The 17,643-nt window shown below is 43.6% G+C and overlaps 1 protein-coding gene across 27 annotated transcripts in view; it reads right to left on the bottom strand.

The window, feature by feature from the left end:
* DAB1 (DAB adaptor protein 1) overlaps positions 1–17,643 on the bottom strand; it is a 429,613-nt gene that overhangs the window by 23,838 nt on the left and 388,132 nt on the right. For 13 of the 27 annotated variants that reach the window (XM_028833300.2, XM_077955628.1, XM_077955718.1 and 10 more), the window contains 2 exons: positions 7,764–7,826; positions 5,324–5,432 (listed from right to left, as the gene is read on the bottom strand). In XM_028833300.2, the coding sequence (XP_028689133.1) occupies positions 5,324–5,432; positions 7,764–7,826 (172 nt within the window). Of the gene's footprint in view, positions 1–5,323; positions 5,433–7,763; positions 7,827–15,149; positions 15,198–15,286; positions 15,338–17,643 lie in introns of all 27 variants that reach the window. The other 14 variants (XM_028833282.2, XM_077955569.1, XM_077955585.1 and 11 more) reach the window with 2 other exon arrangements.

Raw genomic sequence — 17,643 nt, 5'->3', positions numbered from 1 at the left:
CAAAAGGTGTTGACTATTTTGGAAAATGGCAGTCCCTGACATCCCTGACAGAAACGCTTCTCATGGTGGTATAGCCACATGACACTTCTGTATCAGTCTGGACTTATAGCTGTGGCTTTCGATAGTGATTCTACTTATAGGTGTATACATCTGACTGTTATGCCTTCTAGTGTGCTCATGCCTGAGTATTTCCTTATTTAAATACATACATTTTTCTTACAAATTCTCTTTCCTTTCTGCCTTATATTAGAGAATTATATTCATTTTGAAAAATTGTGTAGCTAGACTACCTTATCTATGAAATTCATTTCAAGGTATGAAAGGAGGTATTGTAAATATTTGTAGTAAGAAGGGGGTGCTGGGTCTGCAGGTGGAGAAGTACCCACGGATTCAATCACCCAAGACCTGCTGCCCATTTTGGTGAATGAGGGGATGTTTTCACTCTCTTGACATCAAGCCTATTTTTGGCTTTGCTTTTATTCCACCCTCCTCGTTGCCAGGAACGACTGTTTTAAAATGCATATATGGTACTTCACTGTCTTTAGTATAAGGCTCACATGTCTTAGCTTGGCTATGCGTCCTTGGAGGTCAGCCCCTTCCACCTCTTCATCACTATCTTCAATTCATATCCTCACTGCACCTTGCCCTTCAGCAGTTGCAAACAAAACCCAACGTGCTGTCTCTTGTCTCTGCTGGCCCATCTGCCTGGAAAGCCATCCCGCTGCTTCTGTGCATGTCTAACCCTGATTTGCTCTTGGAGACTCGGCTCACTATCACCTCTGCTGGATGGCTTCTTGCTCCTGTCAGCTCCACTGGTCCTTCTCTGGGCTTGCACAGTCCTCTGTGCTCACCTGTATCATGACATTTGTCACACTGCATTGTAATTGCCTGGTTATTCTATCTTCCCTGATGAGACTAGAAACCACCTGTTGGCAGGAACTCTTTATTCTCTCTCTCTCTCCACTCTGCCTAGCATGGTTTGGGACGGGAGAAAGGCCCTACATAAAGATGAACAAGTCCTAGTCAATACGCTCACTGCATTTTTCCCGGTGTCTAATTAAACCCACAATGCATAAATGCTGTGATCTCTGATGATTCTACTGTTGGTGGCAGGTTTTTTTCCCCTCCCATCTTTTGTTTTTTTTTTTCCACAAGGAGCTAACAGATGGGCTGTGCACACTTTTCTGGAGAGAGCTATTAGCATGTCTCTCTGGCTTCATGCCATCTGCTCCAGACCAAAGTACAATATTCAAAAGAAAAAAAGGTAGCACAGGGTAATTGGGTATCATGCTTAGGAGCTTGCAGGTCCCACTCACTTTTCCTAGGGGGTCCCTGCAGCCCGGCTCTCCTTGGCCGGTGAGTTAAGGCTGTCTGGCCACATGATCTTGTGCATGAGCGAAAGGACACACCAGCAGCAGGACAGTGGTGGCACTGGACACAGGGAGCCACGTGGGGGTTGCCACTGCAGCCACTTAACAGCTTGTTAACTGTTTACTATTAATGTCCAGTAGTGGAGGGAGGAGGTGCCAAGGAGCATCTGTTTATGCCATGAAGTTCAGAGCAATCATAAATCTTGCTGTGGAGTGAAAGGGAACACCTGCCTTGCTGCCTTACAGTTAGGTTTTTAAAAAGTGTTGAAAATTGTGATTTATAGCCAGATGCTGACACCTGGGGATACCCCCATTATTTGAAAAAAGAAAAAAAAAGGCAGACTGAAATATAAGAAAAGCACTAAAAATGAAGGAACTCCTCCAACATTTATGCAGAACTTGTATGATATCTCTTATCCACAGTATCTCACTTGATGGATTCATTCATTCAAAACTACCTCTACTAGGTGCCAATCACTGCTTTAGTATGTGGAGACAAAACAAAGAACAAAACAGTCATCAAAAAAAACCAAAAACATTCTCACCCTGTGGAGCTGACATTTTTGTGAAGTTGATCCTTTCCACAAGCCTCTGGGGTGAGTGTGATTGCTATCTCTTTAATTTGTAGAGGAGAAATTGCAACTCCATGAGGGGAAGATTTGATGCAGCTACACACTGTATGAATAGCAGATCCAAGGCTCCCGAAGAACCATGTAGCAAACATCTGTTGAGTGCTTACTGATGGAAGCACTGCCAGGAACTGCTGTACATATTTTACAACCTGCATTTACTCATGCAATCCTTAGAAAAACTCTATGAGGTAGAATTATGATCATCCACATTAAAATGGGATAAGTTTCCTGAGGTTCAGAAGATATTTATCTGAGTATGATGCAGTTGGCTAGCAGCAGAGCCTGTATTCATACATAGTACATTCTCCAGGCCACCCATTCTCCTGCTGTCTGCTATGAGCAGTCAAGAGGTTGAAGACCTAAACTTTATTACAGGCACTAATTTCCAGGAAAAGGAAAAAATATAGGTGGAACAGGACATATATTCATCCACTGTAGAAATCAGAATAATCATAATGATACAGTATATTCTACACTAAATATCGATGATGTGCCAGCAGTTTTCAGTGTGTAGTGATACAGCTTCTGCAGCTGCAGTTAATGTAGTGATTCATTTAATTCTCATGATATTGTTGCAAAGTAAGTATTATTTTACACTCAGTTATAAAGATGAAGAAACTCTGACTCTGGTAGGTGAAGTAATTTGCCCAGGAGTCTAAAGCTTAGAAATAAATGGCTGAATCAGGATTCAAACCTGGCCCATCAGATTCAAAAGCCCCCAGGAGCCAGTCTATCCATTGTATCACATACTCCAGTTCACTTCTCTATCTCCTTATCACTGGCTGGACAACTAGTGACAAGGAGATTGGGATTCAACAGCTGCAGAAATTTTTATGTCCAGTTAAAGGAAAAATCGGGCACATAGTTTAATACCAACTGAAGCCAGTTTTGTTATATTAACTAGAGTCAGAAAGCAAAAACATGCAAATTGAAATTAATTTTAGACTCGTGTTCTAAAAGTTGAAATCTTGGAGGTAGTCTATCAAAATTTTAACAGCTAAAGAAAGGAAATCTGGATATGTGGAAGTGGCTTGTCCACAGCTTCCAATGTGGCTGGTTAAGCAGCAAGACTAAAACCCAGGTCTTCCAAGTCCGTAATCTGGTACAGGTTTGGGAGAGGGCCCAGAGCAGTGCTGTGACTGACCCGGTGATATGGTTTGGCTGTGTCCCCACCCAAATCTCACCTTGAATTGTAATAATCCCCATGCGTCTCCCCTAGGTGGAGATAAATGAATCATGGGGGTGGTTTTCCCCACACTGTTCTCATGGTAGTGAATAAGTCTCATGAGATCTGATGGTTTTATAAAGGGGAGTTCCCCTGAACACAATCCCTCTTGTCTCCCACCATGTAAGACATTCCTTTGCTCCTCCCTTGTCTTCCACCATGATTGTGAGGCCTCCCCAGCCATGTGGAATGGTGAGTCCATTAAAACTCTCTCCTTTGTAAACTACCCAGTGTCAGGTATGTCTTTATCAGCAGCGTGAGAATGGACTAATACACCCAGGCAGGTCCACAGGGTGTTTTTAATCAAATGTTAGGGCTGGAAGAGATATAAAATTACATCTAGGCCCATCTTCTCATTTATAGAGAAGGGAATGGAGACTTGGGGGACCAAGTCATTCCTCTGCCTGGAGTACCCTGAACTCTGATGTCTACTTGAGACTTTTCTGCCCCTGCTAGTCCTGTCACACTTCACCTAGGCAAAAGCCCCTTGTGACCACAGGGGCTCCACTTTTACCTGCCCTCTGCCTGCACTCAAAAGCCCCTATGCTCTGGTCTGCATTTTCTTTTGTCCCTATCACTTCTCATTTTTAAATATATTATTGAAAAGTATTTATTTTTTTGTTATTTCCTATCTTCCCAGTAAAAGGTAGACTCTCTGTCTGTTGTGTTGACTCGCACATCCCAAGCACCTACATGGGACCTGGCACATAGAGGGCACCTGGTGAGCATTTTTGAAATGAACATGCCTGCAAATTGGTAAGTTTGGGGCCATCATTTTTCCCAGCACAGTCTTTACAGACAAAACAATGAGGACAAAGCATGGGCACTGTGAACACAAAACTCAAGCATAGAAGGGTGGTGGAAAACTCTTACCCTTATTTAAAATGGCATGTGCTATTATACTAGTCCCATGGATATTTTAATATCTATTTTAGGTAAGGAAAACTAGTCTTCATTACTATCCCTTTTTCAAGATTAGACTGGGAAACTTCACAATTGAATACATTTCTAGGCAACCTGCAGTCTAAACTGTAAGTTAGATCCAAGGGTCACCAACCTCTATTGCTTCTAAAAGTTCATAATGATCCCTTAGCTCATGAGTAATAACCATAACTATTTTAGAACAGAGTATGCATTTTTAATTTACTTTGAATAAAAGCAGTTTATATTTGGTGGCAAGAATTTGCTTCTAACAGTATGTAATTAAAAGTAATTATGGAAAAAAATGCAAGAAGATTGGTATTCTAAAATATTCAAACAACTCTATTTGCCATTTATAAGAATAAAGGCAAGAAAGATAAAGCCACAGATTTCAAATACGTAGTTAAAGAAAACCACAAAACCCTTTAAGGCTCCCATGTATGTGAAAAACAGAATTAAACTACCTTTGGCTATTTGCAAATACAGTGGCCTGGCCACATGGAATGCCTCATGCCATGGAAATAAGGTAAGATTGCTGGGCTCCATCCATTTGTAACTCACCTGCAATACTGCTACTATATCTATATATATTTTTTAACTTGTTGTAAAAGTAGTAAATACATTTAAAGACTATTTGAAAAACAGAACACACACTTTCTAACTCACCAGGTGTCTCATTATTCTCACAACTCACAGCAGTTTGCTCTCATCCCATAGGGTGCTCCCCACTTTGTCTGGGGACCTTCCCCTTCCTTGAGTCAGCACCAAGTAAGGCAGATCCCTTCTATCCATCAGGTCTCAAGAAGTCTCTAGAAAGCTGACTTCATGTCCTCCCCTGCTTATTGCTGTCTCTCCTGGCTGAGGTGGAAGAGTGGAAATGGACCTGGGCTAATTGCACAGCTGTGCGTATGCCATGCTCCGAAAAGCTGCACACCTGAGTAACACAGAATCTTGAACTCTCTGGGTGAAAGACATCAGTGAATTCCAGGCCAGTAACATCCCAGAGCTCTGGACCCCAACATCACCTCCCTCTCTAAACAGCTTCTCAGTGTCACCTGAAGAGTCACAGGAGAGAATAGCAGTGTTTTGTCATCATTTGGCGGGTGGCTCTGTAAACTCTTTCTCTCTCGATGGGTGAAGGCCAAAGGAAAGGAAGCTGGTGGAAGAGGGCTTACCTGAGGGTACAGCAGCAGTGCTGAAAGGTACAGAACCAAACACATCTGCACTCGCTGGAAGGGTCTGAGATGAAGATGGGATAAAGGCATCACCTGGAGTTGCAGGAGTCTGCCAGACAGAGAGAGGCAGAGGACACATGAGACCTGGCTTTGCAGTCACCAAGGCTGGGAGGTAGCAGATGCAGGAATTAAGGGGCAGGGGAAGGGATCCACAGTTCAAGCCACTTATGTGGTGTGCAGCCCATGTGCTGGTTACATACACTTTATCTACAAAATGGGAAATGATACCTCCAGAGCTACTGTGAGGATTAAGTGAGATTATGTGTTTAAATTATTTTACATCACTTAAATTTTTAGCGCCACGCATAGGCATATAGTAGGTGCTTGGCAAATAACGGCCAGTATCCTAATGATTTAGTTTGAGCCCCTACTCTCTGGGGGGTGTTTTCAGGTATCAAATTTTCCATAATATTTGGCATTCACCCTTTAGAGATGGCCAGTTCAAATTGAAATACACCCACTCAAGACCTACTGTGTGCCCAGCTCAGGGGTTGCAACTTAATATACGGCCAATGAGCAGTTGTTGACTAAATCAACAAATAGAATTTAGCAAGTGGAGCACCGACCCTTGTATCCTGGTGCACCCCCCCAACTCCAGATTTTCTCTCAATCTTCATTTGCAAAAAGAAGTAAATATTTTCAAGAAGACAACAAGAAACAATGCTTGCACCACTGAAAATTCTACAGGGCCTAGTCCGTGCTGGAATTCAAAAAAGGTCTGCTGCATGGACTGGTGGGCAAGATGGGGGATACAGAAATGAAAACATCAGTACTCATAATTTTGTATATGTCCACACCCATTTATAGCAGGCTTTTGCCTACAGAGTATAAATCTGTTTGATGCTGTAATATCCTTTTTTTTTCCCCTTGGAATAGGCTGGGGCAAGCAATTAATCCTGAAATCATGGCAATTAGACAAGGCCATTTTTAGACTAGCAGCTTGTGGGACGAATGGCATTGTTCTGAGGATTATTAAATACCCATTTGGACTGCGCCTGGGTTCAGGGCCAGAAACACAGCCATGAGCTGCTGTGTTAAGCACTTTTAAAAACAGTCAGCGCCGTTCTTTTGTTCCCCCTTTGTGACCTTGGGTGAGTCACATGTCCTTTCTGGGACTCAGTTTGCTCATCTGTAAAATGACGGGGATAAGGTTAGAAGATCTCTTCAGCCCTTTCTAGCTGCATAGCCCTGCAGTTCTGCAACTCCAAGTTCCCAGAAAGAAGCTTTTAGCCCAGGATAAATGGGAGAATGAGAATTGCTAGAGCCATCCAGCTTCTTTGGGGAGAGAGGCTGCGGTCCCCGCCCTCAAGGCTGCCTTGGACATCAGGTGTTGGCAGCAAGGCAGCTGTGCCTAGATTCCCAGGCGGCAGCAGTGGGCAGCAGTGTCTTGTGCCATCTGTCCTCGGTGGTGAGGTTACAGCCTTTTCTCTGTGAGGCGCATCTTGCCAATGAACCATAGCACCATCCCTCGGTTTGCACAACTGCGCAGTGCCCAGAGGAGCTGTCCCCTCCCGGCAGCTTCAGCTGGTGCAGCTGCGGCTGACTGCTCTCTGCCCTCCTCAGGGAATGGGCAGGGGAGGGGCTGGAGGGGCCATCTTGGCTCTTTTCTTTGCAGTGGCTGCAGAGTTGCTTTTGAATGCATCCAGCACTGGGATTCTATTTTGCTTTGGTTTTAATTCTGTTTTCTTCTTTTCATTTTCAAATTAGGGCTCCCTGCAATCGCTGTCCTTTTGTAAGCATTCACTGAGGTACCCTGGCTGAAGCTGTGGCTGGGAGTCTAGAGCTTCCTGAGAAGCTCAGTGAGGCTCAAGTGCCCAGGTCATGGTCTGCAAAGCTGAAGGGCAGGCTGGAAGGGAGGGAAAAAACAAAAAGAAGGGAGAGAGGAAAGAAAGAGGGAAAGGAGAGAAGGATGGGCAGAGCAGGGTGTGGGGAGAAGGTCCTTCCTTTACTGGGCTGGCCACCTATGCTGTACTGGGCTTGGGGCAGGTGCTGACAAATGCCTCATCATATGTGTTGTCCCGAGTTTCCTGCCTACATTCCCAACCACACCATGTGCTCCTTGTAGTCAGAAACCACATCTCCTTCGGGCCTCTCTTCTCAGACCCCAGCAGAACAGCAAGTGCCCAGGCAAGTCCTGCCATTGCTGAATGCATGGTCTTGTTTATTTCGCAAAACAGAGGCATATATCATAGTTCCCCTTTTTAAATAGCCAAGGAAATTAAGGATCAGAATGACTAGTGAGTTTGTCCAAGCCACACAGCTTGAAAGAGTCAACGCTGAAATCCACCAGAGGCCTCTTTCACTCAAAGCCCATATTCCGGCCACTGAGGGGATGTGGAAAGGAAAGGGGTGCAGGGTTCAGAGAGCAATGCATACTTACGGGGGGAGAGGTTATATCAGGGGGTGTGGACATGTCCCCAAAAAGTTCTAATTGGGTCACAGCCTGTAAAGACAAAAAGGTAATCATGTAACTACAAAGAAAGGTGGTGGTGCTGGGTCCTGCTTTACACACAGTACGATACGGGGATACACATTTCTGTTTTTCATCATTTCTAGATAAACCATAATCCTGGTGGGTCATTACCATACCTCAGGATCCCAAAGGCAACACTTGAATGCAGCCAGAATCAATTCTTGCTTCCTTGCATCTGCCTGTTTATCCAGCCTTGGTCAAGACTGCCCATTAATCACTTCCCATAAGCAGTAATAACATCACTTCACACTTATTTACCATCATATGCCAGCAATGTCTCTCTTTCTAGGAGATAAAGGCAGGGAGGCAATCCCATCACTGGTTTTTATCTCATGAGTGTATCCACACATATAAGATGCCTTCCACGTGTAAGTACAGACATGACTTCATGGTCACGTCAGTAAGGGCTCCCAATAGCATTCACCCTGAGAGGTAGGAATCGTCATCCCCATTTTTACAAATAGATAAACTAAGTCTCAGGGATGTGATATCAAGGTCATCTGGGCCAGGATTTAAATTTGCTGAATACAGAGAATGCAGTCAAACAGCACTCTCTGAAAGAGTCCATCTTTAGGATAAAAAATGTGGTTGGAGGAAAAGAAAACATTTCATTTAATACCAGGAAAGGCATCAAAAACAATCCAGTGTATACATCATTAATCACTCCTAGGAACTCCATCACTGCAGACACTGCATCATCTATCTCCTCATCCATCACACGGGAGTATCTGAGCAAGGCCAGCCACAACAGCTAAAGAAACCTTTTAAGATACACTTAGAACTAATCTGCACACTGCCAAATTCACAGACTGTAGGGAGTCTATGGCCTGACTTAATTATGACAAGTATGTAATCACATGCTTTGTACAAACCTGTCCACTAAGGAAAAACCACTTTTCCCTCATCTTCAGATCTTAAGTGATAGCTTCAAATTGGGGGAACCTAAACATACCACTTAGTAGAAGGGATGTGAGGAGTCCAACTGCCCTGCCACACAGGACTCCTGTACTCAAACCGCTCTAACCAGGTCATGGCTGGATCTCTAGGGTTCATCCAAGGAAGGGAATGTTCTTTCCTACTGGCAAGTGAGTGAGCTTTGGGCTCTGGAAAATGTCCTACACTCCATGCCTGGGGGTGTGGAGTACTGATAAGATAAACCACATGAGAAAGGGGCCCCAGGTCAGGCAGGGCCCCAGATGGGGAAGAACAAGGAATAATTGTTCTGAGGGATGGTTAATCACAAACAACCCAAGGGCACAACCTCATTTTCAGGTAGTCCCTCCAGCGTAACCCTATAAAACTTCCCTCCAGCCCCTGCCTCTTTGCAGACAGCCCCTTCTCTGCTGTGCTGCCCATTGCAATCTTGCAATGTATTTTCATACTTTCTCTAATAAATCTACCTTTCTTTACCTACAAATGTCTTCATAAATTCCTTTACTGCCTGGACCACTGGCCCCAGATAGTAGCTACCTCCAACAGGAGGCATATTTGGATTCTACCACTTTCAATATCTGCAGCTCCTCAGAGCTACAGTTCCTTCATCTGGGCAATGGAGATGATAATATCGCCTTTGCAGATGTATTGACAACATTAATAGGAGGACTTTCTTTGATGCTTGGTTAAGCCTGGTTGAAAGAGCACAAAAGTCTCTTTTTGCTGAAAGGAGAGAAAGTTGGCCTTGTTAACTTACTTGCAGCTCTTCCTTCCCTTTCAGCTTTCAGATTGAATAACAGCGCCTGGCACACAATAGGGCCCTATAAGGACTGATTTTGTTTCCAACTGCACAATAATTTTTGATAAATCTTCAACAACTGCTAGATGTTGAACACTGTGCTATGTGCTGGGAACATAAAAATGAGAAACGCCAACTCTCAGCCTGCAGGGAGTTTACAGACTGGAGGGGAGGACATCCAATCTGTAGATGCAGATAATCTCAGGTAATGCAGCAGAAATAGCAACAGGGGTCTCTATGGTGTGCTGTGGGATTACCTAGAAGGAAACTGATCTGGTTTGGCTGTGGCCCCACCCAAATCTCAACTTGAATTGTATCTCCCAGAATTCCCACGTGTTGTGGGAAGGACCCAAGGGGAGGTAATTGAATCATGGGGGCTGGTCTTTCCCATTCTGTTCTCACGATAGTGAATAAGTCTCACGAGATCTGATGGGTTTATCAGGGGTTTCCAATTTTGCTTCTTCCTCATTTTCCCTTGCTGCTGCCATGTAAGATGTGCCTTTTGCCTTCCGCCATGATTCTGAGGCCTCCCCAGCCATGTGGAGCTGTGAGTCCAATTAAACCTGTTTTTCTTCCCAGTCTCAGGTATGTCTTTATCAGCAGCATGAAAATGGACTAATACAGTAAAATTGTTACCAGTAGAGTGAGGTGTTGCTGAAAAGATACCCAGAAATGTGGAAGTGACTTTGGAACTGGGTAACAGGCAGAGGCTGGAACAATATGAAGGGCTCAGAAGAAGACAGAAAATGTGAGAAAGTTTGGAACTTCCTAGAGACTTGTCGAATGCCTTTGCCCAAAATGCTGATAGCGATATGGACAAGAAAATTCAGGCCGAGGTGGTCTCAGATAGAGATGAGGAACTTGTTGGGAACCGGAGCAAGGTGACTCTTGTTATGTTTTAGCAAAGAGACTGGTGGCATGTTGCCCCTGTCCTAGAGACTTGTGGAACTTTGAACTTGAGAGAGATAATTTAGGGTATCTGGTGGAAGAAATTTCCAAGCAGCAAAGCATTCAATAGGTAACTTGAGTGCTGTTAAAGGCATTCAGCTTTCTAAGGGAAGCAGAGCATAAAAGTTTGAAAAATTTGCAGCCTATGTGATAGAAGAAAAACCCATTTTCTGGGGAGAAATTCAAGCCAGCTGCAGAAATTTGCATAAGTAGCAAGGAACCTAATGTTAATTCCAACAATCATGGGGAAAATGTCTCCAGGCCATGGCAGAGACCTTCATGGCAGCCCCTCCCAACACAGGCCTGCAGGCCCAGGAGGAAAAAGTGGTTTTGTGGGCTGGGCCCAGGGTCCCTGTGCTATGTACAGTCTAGGGACTTGGTGCCCTGTGTCCCAGCCACTCTAGCTATGGCTGAAAGGGACCAATGTACAGCTCAGGCTGTGGCATCTGATGGTAGAAGCCCCAAGTCTTGGCAGCTTCCACATGGTGTTGAGTCTACAGGTGCACAGAAGTCAAGAATTGAAGTTTGGAAACTTCCACCTAGATCTCAGATGATGTATGGAAATGCCTGGATGCCCAGACAGAAGATTGCTGCAAGGGCAGGGCCCTCAGGAAAACCCCTGCTAGGGCAGTGTGGCAGGGAAATGTGCCGTCAGAGCCTCCACACGGAGTCCTACTGGGACTCTGCTTAGTGGAGCTGTGAGAAGAGGGCCACTGTCCTCCAGACCCAAGAATGGTAAATCCACTGATAGCTTATACCATGAGCCCAGAAAAGCCTCAGACACTCAACACCTGCCCATGAAAAAGCAGCTGGGAGGGAGGCTGTACCTTGCAAAGTCACAGGGGCGGGGCTGCTGAAGACCATAGGAACCCACCTCTTGCATCAGTGTGACCTGGATGTGAGACCTGGAGTCAAACAAGATCATTTTGGAGCTTTAAAATTTGACTGCCTTGCTGGATTTCAGACTTGCATGGGCCCTGTAAACCCTTTGTTTTGACCAATGTCTCCCATTTGGAATGGCTGTAATTACTCAATACCTGTACCTCCATTGTATCTAGGAAGTAACTAGCTTGCTTTTGATTTTACAGGTTCATAGGCAGAAGGGACTTGTCTTGTCTCAGATGAGACTTTGGACTGTGGACTTTTGGGTTAATGCTGAAATGAGTTAAGACTTTGGGGGACTGTTGGGAAGGCATGATTGGTTTTGAAATGTGAGGACATGAGATTTGGAGGGGCCAGGGGTGGAATGATATGGTTTGACTGTGTCCTTACCCAAATCTCAACTTGAATTGTATCTTCCAGAATTCCCACATGCTGTGGGAGGGACCCGGGGGAGTTAATTGAATCATGGGGGCTGGTCTTTCCCATGCTATTCTCATGATAGTGAATAAGTCTCATAAGATCTGATGGGTTTATCAGTGGTTTCTGTTTTGCATCTTCCTCATTTTCTCTTGCTGCCACCATGTAAGAAGTGCCCTTTGCCTTCCGCCTCTCCCCAGACATGTGGAACTGGGAGTCCAATTAAACCTCTTTTTCTTCCCGGTCTTGGGCACGCCTTTATCAGCAGCATGGAAACAGAGTAATATAGAGACCCAACCAGCTTTTGGCAAAGTTTGAGACAGTTTTCTAAAGGAAATAGCCTAGATCTGAATCCTGAAGGAGAGGAGCCATGTGACCAAAAAGAGGAGACCATCCAGACAGAGGAAACTGCTTAAAAATGGCCAGAGGCCAGGAACAGAGTAGGTAGGTGGTAATGGAAGCAGTTCAGTGTTACCAACATGAAGGTGGGAGACAGGAGGCCAGTGTGGTGGTCAGGGGCAAGGTTGTGGTGGGAATTTCATATATTTCACAGCCTTTTCCATCAATTCTTGCCTATCTTGTTTCTCTTTCATACAGTAACAGCCCAGCAGCTGATGGGAATGAGGTGGACAGCACACAGGTCCTTTCTCAAATCTTGCTGGACTTGAAATGCTCTTCTTTGGTAATCCTTCTCTAGCATGTTAGCAATATTTTATATTATTTGGTAAACTCTGCTAGTCTTTTAGACCCTCTTCCAATTTCATAAAAGGAATAACTTTATTTAATCAATTCAAATGAAGCTTCTGGGCTTCTTTGAGACTGCAATTCTATGCTTTTAAAATGGCCCACAACTATTTTCAGTGTTCGGAAAATATTTAAATGAAGTTATTAATTAAGTCACACAATTTACATTTCAAATGTGTTGAACTCACGGCATACTTTTACTAACATCATAAATAGAATTTATTGGCTAATTTTCTCCTTAAGCACAACTTTTAAAATAACCTTCATTCTTGAGATATAGACTTTCCTTTTGCCAGATGATTTTCACTCAAGGATTAAACGAGAAAAACATGCAGAGGCATAAAACATAGATTGTTATTTCATTCCATTGGTTTGCTGTTTAAATAGAACCTTGAGTTAATTAAATTTTATAGAAAAAGGGGATTCTTGGGCCATAAAATTAAAAATAATCCTAATAACCATATGTGATCGAGAATCTGAAATAGTATCTATTTTCACAGGTCTCCTCCCCATGTTAATCCCAGTCCTTTTATTTGTAAGCTAATAAACCATGTTCCATCTGATAATACTGCTCTAATGAATCATTTTAAAAGCCTCAAGAGAATAAAACTAACAATTCACATTTATAAAACACTTTATAGTTTGCAATATGCTTTCAAATACATTATCATCATGTTTGACACTCACTGAGCCCCGAAAAGTCACCAGCATAGGTGCCATTGTCACTATGTTTCACAGATGAGCTAGCTGAGGCTGAGGTTAAGTGACTCACCTCTGATCAGTCAGCTAAAAGCAGCTGGGATGGACTTGACCCACACACCCACCAGCATCTTGTTCATCGATCCATCACTTTACCAAACCTTAGTTAGCCTTGCTAAATAGTGGAAGTCCAGCTCTACAACATTCTCTAACCAGAAATCTGGGTTGCTATAAGGTCTGCCAGGATGCACATCCATTTGAGGTCATTTGGAATGTCAGCTTGAGATGTCTACTCGCCAGAGAGTAAGGCTCTTCCATTACTAGCATTTCAAATGTCTCCTGGTAAAGAGAGATGTAGCCGGAGATGGCAGTTTTTCCCCTTTTTTAGCCCCCTGGGCATTTTCCAGGGGTAAGAAGAGTGATATTGTAAGGTGTACAGGACAGTGAAGGAAAAGTAGCTTCGATGTTTGGGGAGGTAGTTCCCCAGTATCTCCATCAGGCCTGTTCTCTCCCCAGTCATTCTTTGATATGAACAAGTGATGGTTTTTCAGTAATATCTAGTTTAAGATTAGTACGCTGCTCCTTCCAACTAGATCACTGCAACAAGATCCCTAGGCCTTTCCGAGAGAGAAATCCTAAAGGCACAATTGATGGAGACTGAGATGTTATGGCTGACCCCGAAAACACCTTCTCACAGACCCGTTCCCTGTGTTTTGGCATCAGGAGTTCTGTGACCCTTCAGTGGGCAGCCATGGGAGTTCCTACCATGCATCAGCTACCAAGAGCAAGGGCTACAGAGATAGGTAAGGCACATTCCTGTTCCTATTGTCATAAGCTGGCTGTATTATGGAAAGACAGACCCAGAGACACAATCAAGGAGGAGAGAAGCACAGAGAGTTATGAAAGAAGAGGCCATCTCAGGGTCTTACATGTGCTCTTCCTCCTACCTAGAACACTCATTCCTTCTCCCACACATTCTGCAGGACGTGAATTAGAAGGCTTTCTGTTTTGTTTCCTATGAAGTGGCGTCCTAACTCAATTTCTACCCTATCCCATTGCCCATGATACTCCCAGATCAGTGGTTCTCAACCTTGGATGCATACTAAGATCACCTGGGGAAAAAATTACTGATGCCTGGTTCCCACACCAAAAGATTCAGAATTGGTTTGAGGTAAAACCTAGTCACTGGAGCTTGGAAAGCTCTCCTAATGATTCTAATTTGCTGCCAAGGTTGAAGATTTTTGTCCTGGAGGTTTCCCAATACTGTATTCAGGAGTGGCAATATTCATTGGCCTGTGTATCAATCAATTTGAACAGATGTTGACTACAACCAATATATTTATACCAGGTTATACTGACTGAATAGCAACCTCACCTGTTTTTTAGTACCAGTGGTGTACTTGGCACATCCTGTTCATGTATCTGAATTCCTACTATATCATGTTATACTACATATACTACACTACGCTAGGCGAGGCTCTACTGTCATAGCTTATCCCATGCAATGTTGCACTATGTTACACTGTGAGCTTCTTTAGGAAAGCCACTTTTCTGCATCTCTAGCATCTATTAGGATGCCTGGGACATGTTAGAGGTTTGAAAAGTATTGCTGGATGAAAAGAAGGGGTGCTATCTCCTCTCCAACACACACTCTAGTTTACACACATACACACACACACCTGTACATACACTCTCACTATTTGACCTCATGGCAGGGCCCACCAATAGTCATCCTGGGGACATCTGAATAGGCACCTACTAGAGCAGAGCAGGGCAGCAAGTCTGCCATTCATGCCAGCTGGATGAAGAGAATATGGAATGCATGAGTATGAGCAGAACAACCTCATTTAACAAAAACCTCAAGGCCTTACCTTTGTTGCCTCAAAAATCTCATCAAAGTCCTTGGGCAGGTTTCTGTTCTGTAACCACAAGGCACGACTGATGAGCATGAAATGAATGTGGAGATCATGACATGAAACAGTTAACTTGAGAGGGCTCTAATTCTTACCGGGGTGGCTGCAGCAAACCGTTCTTCAAAATCCTCAAATGAATAGCCGTTCTGAAAGTGGAAGGGATGATGAATGAGGATGAAGTGAATGACACACAAATGACATGGATTTATGAGTTTAATGATGACAGTATCTATGATTCACACTTCCATGGTCTCAGCAGGTGGGGAGCTGTTTCCAATGTCTGTGAAAATCCTGGAATATGTTTCTAGCATAAGCAGATGATAAAACATGGGTCTGATTAGGAAACACAGCAATGGCAAATTTGTAAGTTTAAATTCCATCTTCCTGCAATTACAGACATTGCCCTGCAGTTACAGACATCAGCAGTGGCTATGGATAAGAGCATGCTGTTTACATTCGAGATTTTTCTTTTAAAAGAACAAAATGTCACCTTGTGCTTTAGACAAACTTTACTCTTTGGAGCAGTCTGTGAACAGCTGGTTTTCATGTGTTTTTATACATGTTGTCTTCTCTGCATGAAATGCAGTTCCCTTCGGCCGGGCGCGGTGGCTCACGCCTATAATCCCAGCACTTTGGGAGGCCAAGGCAGGTGGATCATGAGGGCAGGAGATCGAGACCAGCCTGGCCAACATAGTGAAACCCCGTCTCTACTAAAACTACAAAAAGTTAGCTGGGTGTGGTGGCGGGCGCCTGTAATCCCAGCTACTTGGGAAGATGAGGCAGGAGAATCACTTGAATCCAGGAGGTGGAGACTGCAGTAAGCCAAGATCGTGCCACTGCACTCCAGCCTGGGAGACAGAGCGGACTCCATCTCAAAAAAAAAAAAAAAAAAAAAGAAAAAAAAGAAATGCTCTTCTCATCTCTGAAAGCTCAGTGCTCCCCAAATTCTCCAAACCCAGCTCAAAAGCCACCTCCTCCATGAAGAGTTTCTCTATCCTTTGAACTGAAATCCTCCTGAGTGTCCTCAGTACATTATCTGTGCCTATCATACTGTAAGCTTCCTCAAGCAGCTGGGAGAGGGTCTCCCCCTGCAGCTGGTAGAGGGTCTGGCACATAGCAGTCCTCAAAAATACAGAAATGAATGCATGTTCTAGAAGTAGCTGGCAGTGAGCAACATTTAATTGCTTTGTTAACTTTGTATTATATTGTTTATATTACACATTATAGGTATGTATAATATATCATATACATGTATATCTTAATGGCCATATTCTGGTCTATACGAATAAGTTAATTATTCTTTGGATGATTTCCAAATAGTAAAACATTAATATAAATCTGCTAATATGGACATTAAAATGGAGTTATTACGCATGAATAGTTTTGAGGAGAGCTTTTGGCAATGGAAGAGTGAGAAAACTATCACCCATAGCCTCATAATACTGTGCTTTGTCAGAATTTGCTTTCACCCTGTCTATAGGACATGTGACTGTTGCTTCCTTCAGCCCCAGTTACAGTCTGCAGAGCAGAGCAGAGTGGAAGAATCAACGTGCCCGGGCCCACTAAGGCAGGGCCTTCAGGTCAACCACCAACCACCTGTTTCCACCAGCCCATGGTTCAACATGACTTAACTATGGCTACAATGAGAGGAAAAGCCACCACATCAAATAACCACAGACATTATTATTATTATTATTATTATTTGGCCACAGGTGGGGAGAGGTGGTGAGACAATATTAGTCTAAGTGATCCTGTAATCTATCGTGTGGCCTAAAAGGTTAAGGTTATGTCGCTACATCCTTTATAAATGCACACACTCCTAGCAATTTATGGCAGAGCCGCTACCAACTAGCTCTGGGTCATAACTTTTAATAAAAACATTTTTTAGTGTCCAAAATCTCATTACATCTGTCCAATATAAAAAAGCAAATGGCTTCAGAGCATGATGGATGAATTAAATAAATTTGAAAAACAGCCTGTGGTAGAGGCTCATAAAAACCCCCACCATGTCCCATATAATGAAAATGTGGGAGGATAACCAGTGTCAGCATGAGCATGTTGTCACCTTCCTGGGAAAGGAGAGGTAGCCTTTGGTGAGGTGTGGAGCTGAGGTGTGATGAGGCGATTTCTTTGAATTCAGTTGAAGCTTGGTCCGAGCAGATGAACAAATGCATTTTTTGGAATCACACAGATATGTACTGGGTCCTGGCCACGTCAGGCCATGGATGCGCTGGCCATGTAACCCTTGACAAGTTGATTAGCCTCAGTTTTCTCATCTTTAAAGTGGAGTGGGTAATGACAACATCATGGCAAGTTTATTGAGCAGTTTAATTGAGATATGTGTGCAAAGTCTTGTTTGGTGTTTAGCACACAGTAGATGCCCAAGGACTAGTAGCTATTATTATCTTCTCCTATTATTGGCTCATTTCAGTAATGCACATGAACAATTTAT

The sequence above is a fragment of the Macaca mulatta genome, chromosome 1, assembly GCF_049350105.2.
Source record: "Macaca mulatta isolate MMU2019108-1 chromosome 1, T2T-MMU8v2.0, whole genome shotgun sequence".
NCBI classification, from domain to species: Eukaryota; Metazoa; Chordata; class Mammalia; order Primates; family Cercopithecidae; genus Macaca; species Macaca mulatta.
The sequence above is the reverse complement of the archived record's forward strand: the minus strand, read 5'-3'. Positions and strand labels throughout refer to the sequence as shown.